We start from the raw sequence: 14,661 nt of genomic DNA, 5'->3' as shown, positions 1-14,661 counted from the left end.
AGCTAAATCCGGCCGGTTTGCAATTGTGTGCCACTTCTACCTTTTTTCCTCCATTTTTTTTATTTTTATACTCTTTGAAACCAAATAACATGTGACTACCTCAATTATTGATTTCGTTCCTGTGGATTTCCCCCTCCATATTTCACATGCACGTATTCTCTTGGATGTATTAGGAGCCAAGGACAATTTTTTTTTGTCAAAGAATAAATAAAAGAACAAAGCGATAGAACTAGGGCAAAAAAAAGAAAGGAGAAATGAGTCTATCCTTAAATTGGCATGAATTCGGAGGAGTGCGAAGGAGTGGCTGGAGGCTGACTTATGTGTGTGGGAGTGATTGTGTTTCTACCTGCGGTATACCTGCTATTTCAGCAGTCCTACGGAGCTGGCAGAAATAGCACTAAATCCTTTTCTCCTCCATCTTTTTACCAGCACTGACTGTCTCCGTGTCTTCTGCTTTTCTTTACTGCAGCTTGTCTGTCTCAAAGCTCAGACTCCCTTTTTGCTCTATCTTTACCTAACCAACACTCCCCCACCCTCGCTCCCTTTCCATGTCTTTGTGTCTGGAGGATAGGGCTGTCAGGTGTCATGCTTTGCAGGGTTTTATATACACACACACACACACACTTAGACAGGCACGGGCCCCTTTTGCACCCAAAAGCCTTGATACCTTGCCATTCTCCTGTCCCCTGCTGACACGTTCTTTGTGGTTTGTTCCTAAATGGCCTCGCCTTGGGCCATAGGGGGCCAGGGATCCTGCAGAGCGACAGCTTTCACACTTTCACTCCCTTTCTGCGTTTCCCTCACTCCCTTTATTCCTTGTTAAAAACATTTCATTTTTGTTCATCATTTGTATACCACTCATCCAGGTCTGCTCCATCCGTGGATTTCTCTATCTCTCGCCCTTCGTCTTCCACTTTTACATTTTTCCCTTTCCTTCTCTTTACATACCTGCTGGTGCGTCAGGGCACATCTCCAACTTCTATATTTACACAAAGTCCTGGTGAATCATTTCGTCGTCCTCCTTATCATCCTACAAAATAGATCTATAAGGTTGAGGCTGTCAGATTCCAACACTGCTTTATAGCCTTTTACACAGGGTGACTCAAGGTAATGTTGCTACTGGAAACTGAAAGAGCTGTTGAGGCTCCGTCAGCTGCGTGGTTTCTCTGAAGGTACCTGAGTGGGAGTTACCAGGTCAGCTTGGGATTAAAGTCTTCAGGAAACAGTTCTCTCTTTCAACACAATTACGTGAAAAACCCAAACACCCAAACTATCCCTTTAACCCTGTTTTTGTCCTTTTAAATACCTTGTTGAGTTAATGAAGCTTTCCCAAAACTTTCACTGGTTTATTTCTAGGCTTACTCATTCACTTCTAACATGATGATTGTGTAAAGATCTGAAATTCTTTTATCAATTTTATACTTATTCCACACAGACCTGCACAAATTACCACTTTCCTTTTTTTCAGCAGTCAAAATTAATAATTGGAGACTGCTGGCATCACGTTAGACTAATATTAATTGAACTTTTGTTTTGTTTTTTACTTTACTCCCTTGATACTTTGCCTCGTAGACTGTCTGCTTTCCGGCTGGATGCCTGTGCTGCGTGCACATTGATATCATGACGGGAAAAATAAAGTAATTTTCTCTGAATAAAAAATGAATGTGCACCGGAAAGCACCTGTTTGAAGCTAAAGCCACCCTCATCAAGTGGATTGATAATGCCTCGTCACGTAATGCCCCTAAAGTGAAACTCTGCCGACCGGATCCTCGACACAAGGACAAAAATTTGTTTATATAATCATCCGCTTATAGTGAACAATCTGACCCTGACAGACGTCGATCACTATAAGCGGTTTCCACTTTGCTGTATATGAAATGGCAACACATTCTTATCCCAACTCGTCACATACTGCCGCTTTGTTACGCCCCCTGGCATCACTTTAGATTTAGCCAACAGAACCACGATAGTTTAGGTTTAGGAAAGACCAACATGGTTGGGCTTAAAACTACTAAAAAATGTAACTGAACGTTGTGAACACAGGACACAAACGAACAGCTGATGGTAACGTGAAAGTGAAACTTAACGCACGGGACACAAACAGCGGTCTCCTGGATGAAAGACTTGTGTTTTTTTGGACCCATCCACCTCCCCTCCTGCCCGCCTTTAGTGTGTTTTTTGCTGTTCAAACTACGTCACCACAGCCACTCCCTCTGTGTGTTTACTGCTGCTGCGGATGGGTTTACATTGTAGTTAGTGGAACGCCCGGTGCGTTTCATTCTGGCGCTAAAGCGTGCTTTGTGTGGTGGTATCAAATGCCAATGCCCTCTACAAAACCTCGCTGAAAACGTGTGGTAGACTAAATACAGTATGTTCATAGTTTAGAGTCTTGTAGCCATAATTCAAGCAGTTGTTTTCATAACTACATTTTTCAATGGTAAATATTGTTCAAATGTATTGAACAGAAGTTATCAAGAACACATTTCTTTCTATTTTAAACATCAGCTGCTGTATAATTCTCTTGTTTCTGTTTTCCCACCTACTACTGTACGCCAAGCAACCTTGTAAAAGCTCCACCACCCACCAGTCTCTGCAAATTATTGTTTGTGTTAATAATTACATCTCCACATTTTAAATCTTCTGTAGGAATGATGAGGGTAAATTGCCTGCTGTTAACATTTAAATGCCATTCTTCTTGGGTGGAAAAAAGACTATTTATGTTCATTTTAATGCTGTCTTCCAAGTAAACAGTAGAAGCTGCATTGAGTGACTAACTACTACTGTGCTATCTAAGAGGGTTGTGTTTACTAGCAGCTAAATCTAAAAACATCTTCAGCCCAGCATATCCGCTTCAAAGCACCCAGCACGTAATTGAAAATGCGAGTGTTAATAATGATAGTACAAAAGTTGGATGGAAAAGTGGGAGAGGCAGGCGCCCAAGTGGATTGTTCACTTTATGTGCATCTGTTACAAGAGCTAAGAAAAAAAGGCATATCAAAGACATTTGGGAGCGTGTAGACCAAATTGCAAAGAATATGTCAGCACAGCACATTTCTCACACGGTGTGAACATATATTCACATCAAGTTTGGTATGAAAGCAACCTGTACCAACAAGACAAAACAAAAAAAAGCCTTGGATAGTTTTTGTCTATGCTCAGCTACATCAAGATGAACTTCTTTGCCAAACACCTCAGTGAAATAAACGTATTGATCGGGGGCGTAGGCGTGGCCGAAGAGCAGATCTTCATCGTTCCTCATTCTGACGCAGACAGACAGAGTTCTATTTGGGCTCAGTCAAACTGTGTGACTGTAATTATAGAGTGGCTGAGATCTGGCAGGACTGGGAGTGTTTCAGACATCACCATTTCCTCCCCATCCATCACATCCAGCCAGGCGGAACTAGGCCACAGATGCCCCGCAAAATAATCATTCCCATGCAACTGGCCTGACAGCGGCCCTCATTCAATAACACAGCTGATCAGAAATGATAATAGCAATCATGCCGCCGCATATTTTAGAGGCTGTAGTCTGATTGTGTGTGTGTGTGTGTGTGTGTGTGTGTGTGTGAGGTGGAGGCCGAGGCGTAGCTTTCAGAAATATGTGAATTTACGAGACGAGCATGTGTCTTATAGAAGATGTGAGTAAATGTGGCTGCAGTTATTGTTACCAAGGTAAACCAACTGTTGCTTTACATGACGTGTCCATTCTTTCGTCTTCAAGGAACGGACCCAAAGGTTGAAATGCAAATATCCTCATTAAGTCAGGGTTATTCGAAGTAGCCTTTGGAAAGAAAAAGCTGTCTGTCTTGTGATTACCGTCGGCGGTGAGCTTTGCAAAATGAGAAGAGCATCTTTCAACAGGGGCATAAAGAGTTCAATCCCTATCTCAGCTTTTCATGTCCAGCTATAATCCACTGTCCTTCTGAGACCTTGGCCTTTACAAATATGTCAATGTGAATCTCACCTGCATGTGCGCCCTTCCTTTTTCTTTTCTTCTCTCCTTTTATCAAAAGCCAGCTCTTTAAATGCTGATTTATTCATGCCTAATTATTAAAAAAATGGATTCTATGAAGGTATACTTTCCCTGCCTCAGTGCAATGCTGTGTTGTCATGAATAACAAATAGGTTCATTATTGAAATGTCCATCCTAAGCCTGTAGTATGAAAAGTAATCTCCTGCTTGCCTCCACCCACATGTTTTAGTCCTGCATTGATAGATGAACAGACAAGTATTGGGTAGAAAGTGCTCACAAATGTGCCAGCCATTTCTCTTGGGGTTACCCAACACCCCTAGCCATACTGTTGGCGGAAACACTGTATAAACACAATCTAGTCCAAGAATCCTTTGGGGATCATGTAAAAAAAATGAAGCAACCTCTCGTACTGACTGTCCCTTTGCTCAAAGTTGAGTGCTTTAACTGAAAAGGACACAAATCATTCAGTTGTAAACAGCACCAGCAGAGCGTAGTCTGGGAGTTGAGGTGATGGCGGTGGAGCGGTTACATTTGGCCATTGCTGTCTTCTATTTAGTACACCTCTTGCCTTCGGTCTTGCTGTAAAAGCCCATCGTCAGACTGAATAATGGCACTTTTGATGGCCGTTCATGAAACAGTTTCCCGGCGCTCATCTGCTATTTGCGGTGGCATTTTGTAGACCTTTTCTAGGCTGAGGAAGCTTTAAATGTGGAAATGCTCTGAGCTGCTCATCATCCATCTGTGTTCAGTATGTCTGAGCGTGTATAGCTGTATTAACTGGTGCTGATGGATTTGAAAAGCAGTGAGTGAGTGAGACTCCACTGAGAATCAGCCAGCAGACTGGAGGTTAGAGATCAGCCCAATAGATGCTTCTCTATTCAAGTCTCCATCTCGTGTGGATTGACTGCTGTTGAATTATGAGCTTAAAGTAGTCAAGAGCCGTCTTTATGGATGTGTAGTTAAGCCTGGGCCACAACCAGACCTATTGCTGCCAAGTGTTTTGGCTGGTTTGAGGGTAGAGTTACAGTACATCAGGACAGAAGTTGTAGTGCTCCTACTGTACTTTATTCCCGTATTTCATTTTGTGGCAACCATTGGCCTCCTTCCACCAAATAGTCCCTGGAAAAAAGCCCCAGGAACAAAACTCGTGACCTAAATTGGGAAATAAAGATCCTTTTCGCGCGCTCTTGTTTACATTTCCACAGCATCTAAAGAACATTGAAGATTAGGTAAATTACCCGTAATGGAAAGCAACAGCTTTTTTTGAGACACATTGTTTTCATGTGACAAAACAACAACTCAGAGTTCCCATCATTCTTTGTTATCTACTGCTGTGTGTTTTCTGGAAAGAAACCCGCAGAGGTAGAGGGAGAGACTGAAAATGCATAGTGTAGTCCAGGGGGAAACCTCCGGGGTCTGAGAAGTGAAGCCAATGCTGAAGTGCCTAATAGCCAGCAGGGGGCGACTCCTCTGGTTGCAGAAAGAAGTCTGATTCTATAGAAGCCTATGAAGAATTAACCCCTACTTCTCACTTGATTTATTACCTCAGTAAATGTTGTAAACGTGAGTATGCATGATGTTCATTTAGTAAGTTTTGGTACCATTTAGAGTCAAAGGTTGCGTCCGAAATTCCATACTAACATACTATTTAGTAAGCAAAAACAGTATGTGAGATATTTTAGTGTGTCTGAAACCTTAGTATGAAACCAATAGTATGTGAATTGCATACTATTTCCGGTGAGATATTACAGTATGCAACGCTGGACACTACGTTGGCATAAATATCCACAATGTAATGTGGTAGTGACGACAATGTTCATAACGGACGTTAACGGACAGCTCGGTAATAATCATTAACGCTTCAATTTAATTGTAAGTATAAGATTTCACTTCGCTAGGTGTAATATATATTTTAAATTAATTCAGACTTTGATTCTCACAGACCGTCGTTTTGGTCAACTCAGGTTGGCACTGGTTACCATGGTTACATATCTCCAACCGGCAGGGAGGCTCTCAGGACGTGACGACGTAAATTACTGCTCAGTGCAGGTTATTTCTTACTTTAGTATGTACCGTATAGAAACATTGATACTACTGGCGCCCACTTCTGATTTCTGAGTGAGTGACTGCTGTAAACAAGTTGTAGTAGCTTTGAGGCTTGTGTTTGACCAGTCAGCAATGGTCACCTCTGCAAAATTTGGTCCTTGCCTATTAGAAAATACAACCCCCAGTGCAGGGACTTTTGGGGAACAGGAAGTATGGCCCAGGAATCACATTAAGATCCTTAAGTTGAAAAGCAAGTAAAATTCTTGAGCTCCTAAAAACAATCCTGAAAAACTCCCTGGTTAATGTGGTGGAAACAGGCTATGTGACCTTTTGTACTATTCTCAGGCCAGATCTCATCTCCATAGCTTTTGTTATATCACTATCAAGCATGACTGTGATCTTGCAGCATGTGTGCGGTAGCTCCTGTCCCATTCCCACCATGCCTGCCCTAAATGACTCATTAGTCCAGTCCATTTCTCCCGTTATTGTCCACAGGTGTTACATCCGTGTTCTGACAGGTTACTCTCAGCTCTGTGATTGGGGCTCTGCTTGTCCCCGGCTCACTGTTGGACGCTGCGGTCCTCTAGAGCTCGACTGTGGCCATCTGAGCCGCTCTGTGTTATTTTAGCCTTTGAAGGTAATGGCAGGAGATCAATGTGATGAATGGCCTTTATGAGGGCAGAGTATTGATGGCTTGATGGCAGCGAGCTGAGGCTGTGGGAAGGGGAGCATCAGCCTGAATATATTACCCTTCCTCACCCCCTCCTTCCCCTTGATTCCTTTCCGCTCTTGTATTTTTCTTTTATCCATCACTCTGTCTCTTTTCTCTCCTCCGCCCTCTCTCCTCCAGCTCAGCTAGCTGTGACTGGTCATTAACACAAACATTAAGCGCTCTGTGAATCCATAGCTCCTCCATCTCCTCGCTGCTGCCCATAAAACAGAGCAGCCATAATGACACACACAATGGCCACACTTGACAATCAAGGGTAGGAGAAGAGCGTCTCCTATATTACTGGCAAAAGCAAAGCCATTAGAGTGGAGCCAATGGGTGCATTTGGTTGGCGTGAAAATTAGTGTTGTGTGAAGAGGCTCTCAATATTTGTCTGGTGTTCCATCAGCAAGAAAGTTTGTGTTCAGTGAGATTGGTAATGATATAGAGATGCAGAAATATGTACAGTAAAGCTAATTGGGAGAGAGCTGACGTTATAGAGGCACATAAAAGTCTCTCCAAAGTGATGCTTTTCAGTCTAACACTTACACCCGCTGTATTCATTTTGTTTTTGCCATGACTTCAATTTCATCAAGATGTAATCCACAGCCTCTACTGCCGACTGCCATCATCTCTTATCACCTGAGCTTATGGAAAAAACATGTGGTGGCGTTGTACAAATGAAGACCTGGGAACATAAAAATCACACTCCAGTCTGCCTTCCACACCTTGTTCACCTTGAGCCAATATGAATGATACATGCCTCCAACATGCATCTGCGCTTACGCCCATAATCCATGGACTAAATATACACAGTGCAGGACTAACAGTGTTATATCACACACAAATCCTTGAAGAGGAAATGGATGCAAGGACCAGGGAATTCCATTATCAGCGAGGTGACAGGTGATAATGCCTCCTCTCTTCTCTCTTCTCCGGCAAGGTCAGAGAGATGTCACGCAGTAGTGCAGGAGATAGATTTGATTTAAATGATGTAAAAGGTCTGTGGAAGAGCAAAGAAATAGAAATAGGAAACCTAGGCAGAGTATCGATGTGACTGCTGGGCATGTTGCGGCTTAGGTAGATAGCGTCCTTGCCTCTTAAATGCATGTTTCGCACGCATTTCAATGTTGTTAGAACAGGACGGATGATGAAGACGCTGAAGAATTGATACCAATGTTAATACTCAGAGTAATCAAATGTTTTGAACCTACAGAAGCAGAAACGTGGCGTGCTGCCTCGAGCTCTCCAGCAGCAAAACAACAGCCAGCAAATCAATATGTGGTCGGTAAACCATCAAATTATAAACAGCACGATCTCTGAGTGCGCACACACACACACACACACACGGGCGTAAATAGAAGATGAATACAAAGCGCTAAAAGGATGCGAGGAAAGAGTCTCTGCTAAGTAACCGAAGCACCTGTAATAGTTTTCTTGGTCTTTGGCACAATGGTGACACCGAATATCTACAGAAGATATTGCAGTTCATTATTATAGGAGCCAATGAATTTCTGGACAGATTTCAGACGGGCATTATCGGAGACGCCTCCGGCCTCTCTTTGGCGTGAAAGATGGTGGTCATTTGGCTAGACGGGGGGGCGGTGAGGACCCCCTCCTAGACCGGAGCAGACGAGTGCAGAGGAGCCTCGGGCTGGGCTGTATTAATGAACAGGCAGTGCTGGAAGGGACAGGTTGCTGTAATGCTGATGAATGGTCATTACAGAGCAGAGACGAGGGAAGAGAGCAGAAGGGGAAGAGAGGAGAGGAGGGGGGAGAGGAGTACAGCGGCGAAGTGGGCACTGAGGGAGCAGCGGTGAAAAAAGGCTTTAATTTGCACCTCAGATTTCTGTAAACTCGTTTATCATGTCGGCGGTGTCGCTATTCTCCACGTGTCTTCTCCCTCTCCTTCCTTGCCCCCACCTGACCCAAAGCTTCTTGTTTTTCTCCAGATGTTGCCATGCATTTCTTGGACCAAATAGTTTGCAATCCTCATTGTTTTTTGTATATTTTCCCAAATTTGATGGTGTACAGTACATGTATCTCGTCTAACATTGTCTTATTGCAAGATTTCTGAATACCTTCCATCATTTGACCAGCTGTGTGAGGCTGCTGTGTGTGGAGAGTTGGATGTCCATTAGGCCTGATTGAGCAGCTGGGGCCTTAAAGGTCAGAAGAAGGAGGAAGCACCAGGAGATATATGCTCACAAGAAACATGAACTGACTGGAGGCCCACTTACTCCTCCATAGACCTCATTAACTCCTACTGGCCTACAGCTGTTTGGATCATTGGTGGGGTTGGAGAAATAAATCTGTGAGCCAAGCTTTTGCTTCAAATAAGAGTAAAAAAGAATGGTGTTATTACAGACGGTGGGAGTGATCTGAGAGGGAAAATGTTCAAAACTGTTTCAAATCACTCTCTCTGCTCCACAAAATATTCATTTCAAGTCGGCGTGGCTTTTATGTGACTGTCGTAACGCATACTGCCTTTATGTGTGTTTTTTTTCTGTCTGCTCTACAGCTGTATGCCAAAGTATGACATCATAAAAATAGCTTTACAAATTCAAATATCACATTTAGAATAGAAGACTTTCTGTCTCTACCAATTTGAGCTTGACCAGCTTTTTGCACAGCTGGACAGTTATACAAAATTTTTTCGTCTGAATGCAAGCTTCTCGGCAAGCATCTTTTTATTCAGTAATTTCTCTTCCCGATTCTCAGTGATTCCAGCCAAATGGTAATGGCACATTTTCATCATGATTTTGTGCACTGAGTTAATACCCCAAGGGACTTCTGATGCTCATCCAACATGCTTTCTGGGTCACACCTGCAAGAAATGGCCTGCAGTGTGTTTCAGTTCAGTCTGCAGGCGAATGCCTTTCCATCAGACCGGCACTTGGCTGCCATGTAGTAGCCCCCCCCGTCTGTCTAATTGTAATTCAATAGTGCATAATCTTGAATTTGTTACACCATATTTTATAATGCATCAACTCTGTGCCTAGCCATGCTCGGCATAGACGGCAAATAGCAGCGCATCCAAAGTAATTATGGGGTTTGTGCTTATGCAGTGGCAGAACACATACTATTTAGAGAACAAGTTGGCAAAGTGATGTTTTTGCTGTTGCTGCGCTTAAAGAATTGTTTATAATTCGGAAAAAGAAGGACATTTGTGTATTCTCAATGGACGAATAAGCCCCACAGCTCGCCATGCTGATTCGATTCTGTTAATCCAGGAAGTAGACTCAAATTCAGTGCTTTAGGGAGATTACTGATGTGTGTTCAAATTCTCTGTGGCTCAGCCAATATTAGCATTCCCTATCAAAAAATGAGAAAGCACTACAGCCTTATCACCGATGATTACTAATCAATCATGTGCACTCTTCTCTCTCCTTCTCTTTCCGTAGTGGGAGGAGGTGAGCGGCTATGATGAAAACCTCAACACAATCAGGACCTACCAGGTGTGTAATGTCTTCGACCCCAGTCAGAACAACTGGCTCCTCACCACCTTCATCGATCGGCGTGGCGCGCAGCGCATCTACGTGGAGATCAGATTCACCGTGCGTGACTGCAGCTCCATCCCCAACGTCCCCGGCTCATGCAAGGAGACGTTTAATCTCTATTACTATGAAACTGACGCCGTCATCGCCACTAAAGGCACCGCCTTCTGGATGGAGGCCCCTTACCTCAAGGTGGACACCATTGCTGCAGACGAAAGCTTCTCGCAGGTGGACTTTGGCGGACGCCTGATGAAGGTCAACACAGAGGTGCGGAGCTTCGGCCCGTTGTCTAAAAATGGCTTCTACCTGGCGTTTCAGGACTACGGCGCTTGCATGTCCCTGCTGTCGGTCAGGGTCTTTTATAAGAAGTGCCCAAGCGTGGTGCAGAACTTTGCCATCTTTCCGGAGACAATGACGGGGGCTGAGAGCACCTCGCTGGTGATCGCGAGAGGCATCTGCATTCCCAACTCAGAGGAAGTAGACGTTCCTATAAAGCTGTACTGCAACGGAGACGGAGAGTGGATGGTTCCTATCGGTAGCTGCACATGCAAGGCTGGGTTTGAGCCTGACAACGGCAACGTATGTCGAGGTAAGTAACGAGCAGAGCTAAATACATTTGGTTGCTATTTGAGAGTGTTACCACTGATAGTTGCAAGCTTTTCATCATTCACTCTCTTTTAAAAAGACAGACTACTCATAATAGAACACCTCATTGAAGACAGGTGACATGAATTTGCGCTATTTTTAGGCTTGCATTTTAACAAGGCGCCAGCGTGCCTTAGATCACAGGTTTTTCCACATCATTGGAATTGGCTGAATTGATTTTGTTTCATGCGTTTTGCTGAGCATGATGTGCCATACTTCTTCCTTGATCACATCCACCTCCGGCATACTAGAAAGTGCACATTAGCATTGAGTCTTAATCTGTAGCGAATGCCAGCCTTCTGTGCAGCATACTTTACAGATGGCGAGAGGTTTTGATTCTGCCTCAGTATGATGTGCGGAAGACTAAGTTCTGAGGAATAGATAATAGCGCACACATAAAGACGAGGTTAATCTGGGTTTTCGGTTCAAGCTGTCACTTTCTCTCTCTCTCTCTCTCTCTCTCTCTCTCTCTCTCTCTCTCTCTCTCTCTCTCTCTCTCTCTCTCTCTCTCTCTCTCTCTCTCTCTCTCTCTCTCTCTCTCTCTCTCTCTGTCTGTCCTCTAATGCACCTTTACGCTCTGTTATTCTCACACACTCACACACACACATACAAAGAAAATTTGCTCAAGGTGTCTGATGATAATATAAGTGGCTTGGGGCTCTCAGTGTGGCACAGTATTGGTTGGCCTGCCTCTGGAGGTTAGCTGGAGAGTGTGTGGAGCCCAGATAAGATTGATTGACGCACATCTGCTCTGATCAATAAACAGATATGAGAGTGCCACATATCTACAAAGCACACTGTGTGCGACTGCGTTGACTGTATCCTTCTCGCATTGCTCTACGTCCTATGCAAAACACACCCACACACTAACACACACACACACAGTCTAAGGTGGCTGAGGTGGAATGACTTTCAAATGAAAATGACAAAAGTAAAAGTTGGTTGCCTTTATTTAGTTCATTACTGGAAGTTTTCATTTCACATCTAACGTTGCCATCTCATCTCATCCCAACTGTGTTTTACATTATTCACAGTTCATTTCATTTTACATGATTTTGTTTCTGCGATTATTATCTTTTGTTTCAGTGCGAGGTATATTTAATTTACATATTTTAAAAGCAACTTTGTATTGTAACCCACACCTACGGTAAAAAAAGTATTTCAGTGCATTATGTGCAAACTAATAATCTACTGTCTGTAGTTTGCCTGCTGTGAATCTTTATTCCAGCTGTGTGATATTCTAAACAACTACCATAGCATCATTATGTCTAATAGAAAGTTTCAAACTGATGGAAATAAAACAGCTGAATATTTGCATTTTGAGCTAAACAAGATCCCGTAATGAGACAAACATGAGGTATTTTATGCTTTTGATACACAATAGAAAAGAGTTACTTCTTCTTATGTTTTCTTTATATTTAATTCAATCAACCGTCCGACCAATGGGACTGCAGTTTATGTCCATTTAACCTGGCTTGTTTAAAGGGCCAGTGTGTAGCATTTCGGGATCTATTAGCAGAAATTGAATATAATATTTATATCTTTGTTTTCATTAGTGTATAATCACCTGAAACTAAGAATCGTTGTGTTTTCATTAGCTTAGAATGAGCCCTTCATATCTACATAGGGAGCGGGTCCTCTTCATGGAGTCCACCATGTTGCTCCGCCATGTTTCTACAGTAGCCCAGAATGGACAAACCAAACACTGGCTCTAGAGAGAGACTTTCACGGTTTTACGTTACCTGAAGTCCATCGTAGTTCTCCGACACGCTTGTGAAACTGCGGTAATGTGAGCCGCAGAGTGCAAAACCGTGGTACCGCCAGCCGCCGTCTGACTTCCGTTGTTCCTAAAGTAGTGTTATTATGGTAAGGATGGCCTCTGAGCGAGGCGAACGACGTTACCACGGTTTTACATTGGCGGCTCAGGTTACCACAGTCTTGGAAAGGGAGTAGTGAGCGAAGGGGTACTCAGTTGGTTGTTATCTGCAACCACACCACTAGATGTCGCCAAAACCTACACACTGTACCTTTAACCAACTTGTTTTAAATCCCTGTGTTAAGTTTCTGCTTATACATCGTCGTTTATACATTAGGTAATGTATAAACATGTGACACAGCATATTTAAGCAGTGTGTTATGTTAAGTACAATCTGTTTCACTTCGAAATATGACTGGATGATTTTTTTATTTTTAACCTTTATTAAATGTACTTTTATGTAATAATTGTTTCCATGAAGAATCTTTTATGATGAAAGATACTGTTATTACAATAATAATATTTTGGATTGACTTTATGTGTGGCTCCCTTTAGACTAGCTTTACCTTCTGTCTTTTTCTCACCAGAGCTAGTCATTAGTGTATGTGGATTTTTTTGAAGGTTAAACTTTGTAAGGCAAAGTTCAGTACAGGAATTTTATAACAAATTAGCCAAATAACCTTGCCTGTCCTCTAATGTAAACAAACCTGCAGGCTTTAACGGATGAATCTTTTTTAAGTCCTGCAAAAACTTACTTGATGCTGATCCTTGTCTTTTTTTTGTCCACCTTTTCTCCACAGAATTTCCTTTTTTCCCTCCATTATTTACCTCAACCTTACACACACTCACAGCACAGTAATTGGAGCCCTATATCCCCAAGTGTTGGTAGGAGGCTTGTTGTGGCTTGTGTTAGTGGGGGGCATTGGCACTGCTGTAAACACCACAAACACACACGGGCACGTACACACACACACACACACACACACAGTCCCCCGGTAGGCACTGCACTACAAAGACTCTTTGAACAGAGGAGGAGACGTATATTTCCACTAATTCCCACAATCCCCCTGATTTCCTTCTTTCACCACCCACAGCAAGTAGACTTCCTGCTGTGTTCAGTTTGACATGTCTCTCTGATGGAAAATGTAGCATTATGGGATGTATGAAAAACAACCTGTGGAGGGAGGGAGTTGTTAGTGTAGAGCTGTAGTAGTAGTAGAGTAGTATAAACCTGTACTTGACCTTAAGTCTCAGGACACACATGAAGAGAGAAACAGAGTTATACAGAAGGAGAGAAACAGATGATGTTGGCGTTTCTATCTCTCATCGCTAGCTTTACTCTCCGGAGACTCATATGGAATCTGTTCCCCTCTCATCTTCACCGAGAAGCCCCTCCAATAAGAGCAACCTCAACCTTTTATTTTCCACCAAGTCTCTTTTCATGGGCTTGTAATCCATTATTTAAACAGGGAAATCCAACCTTAAAGTGCTTGTGGAAGCTGAGTACTATGGGCAACCAATCAATTGGGGGGTTGGTGCAATAACATGGCCTCAGCATCGGGTCTGAAGTAATTGCCCATTAGAGATGAAGTAACAGGAACAGGAACAAAACGAATATGAGATCACGCTGAAATAATTCCCCTCGTTGAGAGCAACATGAGAAGGAAAGGTATTACATAGGAAAGGGAAGGCGGCGTGGTGCTTAAAAGAAAAAAACACTGTGGGAAATCAAAACATGACAAGAAATTGCTTGTTTTTTAAGCAGTCTGATATTGTTTTACAATATTGTCCGAATATATAATAGGGCAAATAAAGAGTAGACAAATGTTTCTGCCTACTCAACACACGCTCATGTGAAAATTGTCCATTGGGTGTATTTTGTGAATGGTTGGCGTGAGAGCGTAAACATAATACATTAAAGCTGCAGTGGGTAGAAAATGAGCAAATATGATTTAAAAAAGTTATTTTTAAAAACGGTCACTATATCCTCACAGTAATGCATGAGACCGGTAATCTGAAAAAAAATCATGTGCCT

At 42.8% G+C, this 14,661-nt stretch overlaps 1 protein-coding gene across 3 annotated transcripts in view; it reads left to right on the top strand.

Moving 5' to 3' along the window:
• The window catches only part of ephb1 (EPH receptor B1), a 168,137-nt gene that overhangs the window by 60,973 nt on the left and 92,503 nt on the right, over positions 1-14,661 (top strand). For all 3 annotated transcript variants that reach the window (XR_012595862.1, XM_074651199.1, XM_074651198.1), the window contains exon 3: positions 10,133-10,814. Coding sequence is in view for 2 of the 3 variants with exons in the window: in XM_074651199.1 (XP_074507300.1) it covers positions 10,133-10,814 (682 nt within the window). In the remaining variant the exon portion in view is untranslated. The remainder of the gene's footprint in view (positions 1-10,132; positions 10,815-14,661) is intronic.

Source organism: Sebastes fasciatus, chromosome 11 (genome assembly GCF_043250625.1).
Source record: "Sebastes fasciatus isolate fSebFas1 chromosome 11, fSebFas1.pri, whole genome shotgun sequence".
Classification (NCBI taxonomy): domain Eukaryota; kingdom Metazoa; phylum Chordata; class Actinopteri; order Perciformes; family Sebastidae; genus Sebastes; species Sebastes fasciatus.
The sequence above is the reverse complement of the archived record's forward strand: the minus strand, read 5'-3'. Positions and strand labels throughout refer to the sequence as shown.